This window comes from Stegastes partitus, unplaced genomic scaffold (genome assembly GCF_000690725.1).
Source record: "Stegastes partitus isolate 25-593 unplaced genomic scaffold, Stegastes_partitus-1.0.2 Scaffold184, whole genome shotgun sequence".
NCBI lineage: Eukaryota > Metazoa > Chordata > Actinopteri > Pomacentridae > Stegastes > Stegastes partitus.
This window is the reverse complement of record NW_007577915.1, coordinates 214,900-223,450: the sequence shown is the minus strand read 5'-3', so window position 1 is coordinate 223,450 and position 8,551 is coordinate 214,900. Positions and strand designations below refer to the sequence as shown.

At 50.1% G+C, this 8,551-nt stretch overlaps 1 protein-coding gene across 3 annotated transcripts in view; it reads right to left on the bottom strand.

Moving 5' to 3' along the window:
* pex5 (peroxisomal biogenesis factor 5) overlaps positions 1-8,551 on the bottom strand; it is a 22,812-nt gene that overhangs the window by 596 nt on the left and 13,665 nt on the right. Inside the window, exons 5-17 of one of the 3 annotated variants that reach the window (XM_008280161.1) lie at positions 7,925-8,071; positions 7,696-7,780; positions 6,743-6,833; positions 5,834-5,956; positions 3,915-4,028; positions 3,558-3,641; positions 3,336-3,455; positions 3,108-3,251; positions 2,827-2,897; positions 2,272-2,490; positions 1,599-1,764; positions 1,371-1,528; positions 20-1,148 (exon numbers count right to left, since the gene is read on the bottom strand). In XM_008280161.1, the coding sequence (XP_008278383.1) occupies positions 902-1,148; positions 1,371-1,528; positions 1,599-1,764; positions 2,272-2,490; positions 2,827-2,897; positions 3,108-3,251; positions 3,336-3,455; positions 3,558-3,641; positions 3,915-4,028; positions 5,834-5,956; positions 6,743-6,833; positions 7,696-7,780; positions 7,925-8,071 (1,769 nt within the window). In that variant the 3' untranslated portion in view covers positions 20-901. The remainder of the gene's footprint in view (positions 1-19; positions 1,149-1,370; positions 1,529-1,598; positions 1,765-2,271; positions 2,491-2,826; positions 2,898-3,107; positions 3,252-3,335; positions 3,456-3,557; positions 3,642-3,914; positions 4,029-5,833; positions 5,957-6,742; positions 6,834-7,695; positions 7,781-7,924; positions 8,072-8,551) is intronic. The other 2 variants (XM_008280162.1, XM_008280163.1) reach the window with 2 other exon arrangements.

The window sequence follows — 8,551 nt, the reverse complement described above, 5'->3', positions numbered from 1 at the left end:
GGAACCGGCCCTGTGGAACCTCAGCCCAGAACCTCTGTGTGGAACCGGCCCTGTGGAACCTCAGACTGCACAGAAGTGTTAATGTTTCAGTGAAACGGAGCAAACGGGGAAACAAAACTGTTTTTCTGGCAGTTTATTGTACGGCTGCATGAATTTCACCATTTTTAGACTAAATCGTCTAAAATCGGCAAAATTAAATTGAAAATCAGTAAAGATCTCAAAGAAAGCAGTAAATGTGATCCGATCAGCTGCTGTGTCTAAAACGTGGGTCAGAGTTTCCTCCAACGTCTGGTTCAGTCCAGAGATGTTCAGCTTAGTGTCACAGAGGAGAGAACCCAGAGAACCTTCAGACTGGAGGAGCTGAACCCAGAGTTCTGACTGAATGTAATAAAAATGACTTGAACTGATCAATCGATTGTTGGAATATCTGACAATTGATTAATTAGTTGACAACTGATGGACGAATGGATTCATGGCTGTCCCTCTAAGCGGCTGTATGGGTCTCAATGCTGACCGGTTAAACTCACTAGAACTAGATTTTTGTCCAGTAACTGTTGGTTCTGGTCTCTGCTGGTTCCACAGTGGAAACACAAACACTGAAAGGTTCTAGAGCCGATCCTGTGAAGGCTCCTGCAGTGGACAGAATCCTGGAGCTGCTGAACAGGTTCATGCTTCTCCATTCACCTTCAAGCTTCAAACGGAAAGTGGATTTCACTGACCCACCAGAGAAGATACCGGGACAGAACCTGCAGGAGGACACTGATGCTGTGGGAACAGGTGATGGTGCTGATGATGCTGATGGTGCTGAGGCTGATGATGATCACAGTGTCGTCCTCCGTGCGTCCAAACACTGAGCTCCATGTAAGCCACACTCACACTCGATCGGCCCCCCAGCGGCCCCTCATTGGCTGCCTCCCTCCACCTCCCTCTGGCAGAAGTGGGCCAGCAGAGCATCCAGGTCTCTGCGGTCAGCGGCGCCGTACAGCGAGCTCTCTCCCATCATGCTCAGCGCCATGCGCAGCGTGGACCAGATGTTGTCGGACATCATGGTGGCGGCGGCGCCTCCGGGCCCCCGAGCAGCTCGAGCTCCGTCCCCGGCCGCCTGCCGCTGCAGAGACAAGGCCTCCAGGAAGTGCTCCACCGCCTCTCTGGGGGGACAGGTTCATTTCTCTGGTTAATATTCTAGTAAAATGGAACAAGCTCAGAATCAACAACACGTTTCTCCACCACAGCGCTCCGCTCTGAGGGGCGGCTTCAAACCACAGCCTTGGTTGGAGCACTGTGCAGGTTTGCCAGTGACACGTCCACTGATCCATACTGAACTCTGCAGCACACATTAGACAGACGTTCTAGTTCTTCCGGGTTCTGACCTGTGAGCTCCTAAGTTGACGCAGCTGATTCCCAGGTTGTAGCGGCTCCGGACGAAGCCTGGCTGCAGCTCCAGAGCTCGTCGGTAGGCAGCCACGGCCTCCTCGGAGCGGCTGCCGTTGGCCAGCGTGGCTCCCAGTTTATTCCACAGCAGGTAGTCCTGACAGAGAGGAAGACACGGGTCAGAACCTCACACAACTCAGAGATAAGACCTCTGGACCTCCACCCACCTGCGGGGTGACGGACAGAGCGGCGCTGAAGCAGTCTACCGCCTTGTCGTACTCTCCACTCAGGTTGAACAGGACTCCCAGACCACACTGCAGCTGAGGGTCCACCTGGGCCGGGTCCGAGTTCGCTGCTTGCAGGAACAGAGTCTGCACATCCGTGAGCAGAGATCTGCGCAGAGAAAAGAGCTGTTCAGGTGATGAACTGGTGCAAACTGGACAGACTGGTTCTGTGTTGTTCCTGCTCTGCAGCATGACTCCACCGTCCCAGCAATCTGATGAGACCTGCATGGTTCTGAGTCCACCTGCACATGGAGCTGTGGTTCTAACGACTCATAAACTCATTGCTAACATAAAGGCGTGTTAGTTGCAATGCAATGACAAGGCGGTCAGCGCATCATGTGCTGGCCCACCTGCTTCATGAAGACAACAAGCACTGGTTCAGCTCGAAGCTCATCATGTTCCAGTTTCTCACCTTCATGGTTCTGATATTGTCAGATTCCAGATAATCTCTCCTCACAGTTATGGAAATGCATCTCCACTGCAGCACTTTGTGGTGAGACACGGGTAAAAAGGTTCCTGAATATGAAATGTGGAGGTGTTCTCAGACCAGCGGAGAACACGTGACGTCCTGGACTGTTCTGATGCTGAGCTGTACCTGGAAACGGCCGATACTCACTCTGGCAGCAGCGATCCGAACCTCTCCTTCTCCTTCTCCTTCTCCCGGCCTCCGTCCTTTCGGTCTCTCTCGCTCTGCTCCCACACCGAGCGGTATTTAGGGTTGTGCTTCAGCCAATCACGGAGCGTCTCACAGGCCTGCCTGTGCAGCGATTCGTTGGTGAAGCTGACGGCGAGCGCCATCAGGGCGGTCAGGTTGTCGTTCTTCAGCTCTATACACCTGACGGAGGTAAATGTTGGAATTAAGAGCTTGTGAAGCCTCGGGAAGAGCTTTAAAAAGTTCTAACTGCAGACACATGGACGGAATCTGCTGATGACTGAACTGTTGAGAAAACATTTAAACTGTCACATACTTCTACTGAATGGAAGAACTAAACAGACAGAACCACAGAATCACTGACAAATTTGACAAAAGCTAACTGGAACACGGAAAAGCAGCAGGAGCTCCACGTTAACACGATGTACAGTTTGAACAAAATGAGAACTGAAATAAAACTCCAGAGGAACTTCAGGGAGTTAAAGATGACGTGAATCATTCTGCAGTTCTGACTCTGACCTGCGGAGGGCGCTGATGGCAGCAAACTCCTGCTCGTTCTCGGCCTGGCAGGTTCCCAGGTACTGCCACGCCTGCAGGTTAACCACAGGACACAGCATCACGTCAGTACGGCAGAAGACTTTGTGGGTCATTTACAGCAGACATGGAGCCACTTCCTGCCCTGGTTCTGTTTCAGAGTGACTTTCATTCAGATGTTGAGCTACTTTCCCTCCAACCTGCCGTCACATCTAAACGGAGCCCGTTAAAGGAAGCCGGCTGTGAGCGACCAATCAGAGTCTCACCAGCTGGTTGTCTGGTTCTCTCTGAACAGCACTTTCAAAGAAACGAACAGCTCCGGGGATGTCTCCGGCCTCCATCCTCTTCACGCCCTCTGACAGCGGGTCGGGGTGGGACAGATACGGGTTCTCCTCCTCAAACTGGTACCCCTGCAGGAGAACATTCAGAGAACCTTCAGAACCAGGGCCGCACGCAGCGTGAATGCTGAGATCGGAGCAGGATCCTGCAGATACCTTGTCAATGGAGGTGCTGAGCAGCTGGTCGAAGTCGGACAGCCAGGGGTGACTCTCTGCATCCCTCTTGGCCATCTCCTCCCACTCCTGCTGCAGCTTCTCCCAGAAGTCCACATCGCTCTGAAAGACACACACAGAAACACTGACGCCGCTTAGTTCCTTCTCCAACAGGACGCTCGTCTCCAGTCCCGGTTCTACTGTCTGACCTCTGCTTTGTCTCACCTCCACTGCAGCTTTGGCCTGCTGGAAGTCCGGCCCCGACGCCGCAAACTCGTCCACCCAGGCTTCAGCCGACTCCTCCGACACCTGAAACAAACAGAGCATCCGTGTGAAGCGGCTCGGAGTCGGTTATCAGAGGATGAGCTGAGGACAGTCAGGAAAACATCGAGGGAAGTGAATGAAACGAGGTAAAGATGACATCAGAAGGAGTTCCTTCCTTGTGTTTCTGGCTGACTAACTCCTGTTTTTGCAGTGACACAGAACATACAGAGTAATGCTGAGTGTGTGCAGGAGATAATCTACAAACATCACTGGTGGTAACATGAATCAGAGACCTCTCGCTGCCACCAGAGGTCCTACCTGCCTGATGACTTTGGCCCACTGCTCTGCTTGTTTAGCTTTAACTTTCTCAATCTTCTCATTGCTCTCTGGAGGCTCCAGGGGAAGACTGCCGCCCCCCGTCTCCGTCAGGAACTACGACAGGAGGCCGGAGGGAGGATGTTTGGAGCAGGGAGGCAGGTGAGGAGGTTTGATTTTGGAGGGTGGGAGCGTTTCAAGTAGTGGGAGAAGTGGATGGAGGGCGGTTTGTTATTGAGGGAATGGCAAGCCGAGAGTTTGAAGGTCAAAAAATGGGAAAAGTACATGTCAGAGTTAGAGGGCCATGAACAGATCAAACCATAAATATCATGAGCTAAGAGCTGCACATGCACAGTGTCACATGGAAACTTATCTCCACCAGGAAAAGAAAAAACAGATCAAACCCTGAATGAAGCACTGAGATCCAAGTTCTGACCAGATGAAGAATGATTTAGATTTTAATCCTCTGAACTCCAGAGCCTGCTGGACGGGTTAAAAACTAAAAAAAAAATTTTTTATTAAAATGACAACATTAATCAGACAGAAACTGTAAAAACAGAAAGAATTGTCAGATTTTCCACCTTTCATGGTCACTGAACTCATCATGTCTGACGGAAACAAACCAAATATAAACTGAAAACTGATTTTTCATTGAAATCACTCTGCCCTGTTCAAATGCACCACAAATGAACCATCTGCAATATCCATCCATCCATCATCTCTACACCTTCATCCTCACCAGGGTCATGGGGGGCGGAGCCTATCCCAGCTGACTCAGGGTGAAGGCAGGTTCACCTGGACAGGTAACCAGTCTATCACAGGGCTACACTTAGAGACAGACAACCAAGCACACTCACATTCACACCTACGGACAATTTACAATCACCAATTAACCTCAGCATGTTTCTGGACTGTGGGAGGAAGCCGGAGAACCCGGAGAGAACCCACGCTGCACGGGGAGAACATGGAGACTTCACGCAGGAAGATCCCGGGTGTCCTCACCGGGATGCAAACCACCGACCTTCTAGCTAGGTGAGCTATGAGTAGCTCACCTAGCTGAGCTCTAGTCCCCGACCCAGCCGTCGTGGGTTCGACTCCGGCTCACGACCCTTTGCTGCAGGTCTCTCCCCGTTCTCCTCCCACTTCCTGTCTCTCTACTGCTCTGAATAAAGGCAAAAAGCCCAAAAGTCTATACTAAAAAATAAACACCAAAGCCAACAGTCGGCCAGTAAAACCTGACAGAGTATTTGGCTGAAGTGCAGGAAGTGTCTCCACAGAGCAGAGAAGACGTCTCTGAGTTCTATCTCCTCCATCACGGTGCAGAGAAACATGAACCTCAGAGAAGAAACATGAGACAGCAGTAAAAACACAGACGCTGGAGTTCAGAGGACTAGAAATAAAATGAACAGAACCATGTGTGAAAACAAGGAGACAGGAACTGACAGAGTCTATAACGTGAGACAATAAGTTAAACTGTCGTCTGACACTGAACCAAAGCTAAAAATGTAAAATTGAGTTATATCCCAATCATGTGGACTTCTTATCTCATAATATTGACTCGTGTCCTTTTGTTCTCATTGTGCCACAGTCCTGAGTGGCTGTGGGTTGATTTCATGTTGTTGATCTGTTTCCTCTTCTCCCAGCAGACGTGTCCACAGCATCAGTAATGATTGAGCATTCAAATGTGGCATCAGCCTGTAACTTAGTAAAGTTATGAACTCCAGTCAAATGAAGAACAGAAGGAACATGGAGTTTGGATGGGAGAAGCCTGATTGGGTCTGACGCAGCAGAAAGTGAGTTCCTGGAGAGAATAAGGTCCATGTGCAGCTTCACATGACAGCAGAGCTGCTGCTGGTGGCATTAGTGGAGAACGTTGGTCAGATACTGGCTGCACTGGGCAGAATCCAGTAACAGACTCGTACCTGGTTGAGGTTGGAGGCCCAGTTCTGAGCCTCCCGGGCCTGAGCTCTATCTGTGAGCTGTCTGTCTGTCCTGCTCTCCACTGTCACACTGCCCTCGCCAATCTGCCTAATGAACCGCAGGAACTACACAACATGAAACACAAAACGACAACACATCACTGCCTGTCAGGAGGTTCTGTCCAAACCAGCAGTTCGCTCCAAACTGACAGTATAATGAAACCACAGTAAGCTGCAGTCGTTGGTCTGAAGATCTGCAGAACGTACAGAAGCAGAGGAAGGAGTTAAGACAGAATGTCGAGAGGTGAGATGCTGTTTAGGGAACCGGAGCGCACCTGCACAGGTAGTCTGTGGCTGGCTCTCAGCTTGTTTAACTGCTCTAAGTTTACAGTCAAAACAACAGTCAGACTGAGTTTAGGAAGAGTTTGGTGGTGTTAGAGCAGCAGCTTAGCCTGAAGGCTTCAGCCTGAGTCAGTGTGTAATGAGTCCACATGAACAGTTAATGAGGTCAACAGGCAGAAATAAAGACTTCAAGCTGCTGATCTTACTGTGTTAGTAGCTTTTCAGCCGTTATAGTAAACTCAGAGATACTTTACTGCCTTTTCAGGTTCACCAGTTAAAATCCAGATGAATGCAGCTACTGCACTGTGCTGCTGCTGTTCAGGTGGACTGCTTCCTGATGCCAGTCGATCAGCACACCTCACATGTCCAGATGCTGACTGAGTGTTGGTTTTTAACTGATATGCAGTTCAACACGATTCAGGTGATGACTGGATCTTACAGCAGTAAACAGTCGAGTCACATAAACTGTGAACGTTCTGCATCTTCACTGGGAGAAACATTGGTCCGGTCCGGTCCAGCAGCACCACACCTCTCACATGACAAAACCATCCGGTCGGACTCTCGGCTCACCTCAGTGTTCTGTAGCTTTGGATCATCCACCTTTGAGACGAGCTCATTGGCCGTCTGTCGGAGCTCCTCACCTGGATGATACTCCTTTGTCCTGTCAGAAGAACAGATGCCAGAGTTACACTGAGCAGGAAACCCTTCTTCATCTTCATCTTCAGACACCATATACCCTGGATGTTCTGCATCATCACCACCATCACCACCATCATTATCTTCATCACCAGCACCAGCACCAGCACCAGCACCAGCACCAGCACCAGGCTGGAGCAGCCCAAAGTAAAGCTGCTCGATGTGAAGTCAAACTAATCAATCAATAATTAGCTGCATGCAATATTTCACTGCAGAGACGATGATGTTTGATAAAAACAGGTTCTCTGTCTGCAGCTGCTGTTCGTTTGATCCTCTAAAGATCTGAATGAATCCAAAGATCCAAACATGAGAAGTGTTCCAAACAGCAGAGAGTCACTGATGCCAGATGTTTACCTTCCAGAGACACCAGACCGATGTGGGCTTTACAAATAGGGTCCAGTGGCTTCAGCAGCACTTTGTAATATCTGTTCGGAAGTTTCCAGCTGATTGAAACCAGTTAACTAGAACTTCACAGTGGGAAACTCTGCAGGTAAATCAGGCTCTACATCCGTCTGTCGTCCATCGATGAGGACCAGCGACTGATCAGACTGTGTGATGATGATGATGGAGGGAGAACACGGCAGCAGCCTGGAGAACCGGTGATGTGATGAACACATGGACCAGACTACATCCTGCAGCTGCCAACATCGAGCCAGGCTTTATTCACAGAGTTGTTCTTTTCATAACACAGAACAAGTAAACATCCAAACATGAGCCCTGACTAGTCAACAGGCAACAAGAACATCACGGAGCTCCTGTTCTCCTGCTGTTCCATGTCTGCAGAGCTTCAACTCATCCTTTATATAAAGCACCTTTCATCCTCTTACCATTCGCTCTCTTTGTCTCCCAGGTCTCCGAGCCACAGCTTCTCCTCAGACTGCTCCAGATACTCTTCAGCCCAGCGTCCAGGATCTGCAGCAGCAAAAACAAACTCTTAAACGCATAACGGAAGTTCTCAGGATGTTTGTTCTGATGTCAGTAAACACTAACTGATGTTAAATCGCACATTCAGCCGTGGTCCAGGAGTAAAACAGCCTAAAGAACCCCTCTCAGTACCTGCTGCCTCAGCGATAAACTCTCTCGTCCAATCAGCATCAGCTGCATCGCCCAAAGCGATGAGGCCCGGCGTGGAGGCGGAGTCAGAGCTGGGCAGGAACTCTGCCGCCCAATCACCAGAGAGAGCCAAGGCTGCCACATCTGGAGCTGAAACATGGGACACCGACAAAAGTCTGTGAAAAAGCTCAACCCTCTGAACTCATGTTTCTGTGCAACATAAAGTCCTGCAGCTCTACGGAACCAGAACCTCATGAAGAAGGAGAGAGAACTCAGAGATGTCTTCTGCTATCTCCACTCTCACCCAGCCGGTCGGGGCAGATGGCCTCCTTCCCTGAGCCTGGTTCATTTTTTAAATAAATGTTTTGGGCTTTTTGACTTTATTCAGAGCAGTAGAGAGACAGGAAGGGGGAGGAGAACGGGGAGAGACCTGCAGCAAAGGGTCGTGAGCCGGAGTCGAACCCACGACGGCTGGGTCGGGGACTAGAGCCTGTTCATGGGTCACCTGCTCAGCCAGGCTACCGAGGCGCCCCAATTTGGTGACTTTTTAAAGATAATGTCTTTTAAACCTGGCTTCAGCCATAGAAAACACCTGCGCTGAACTTGGGGGGCGGCTGTGGTTCAGGTGGT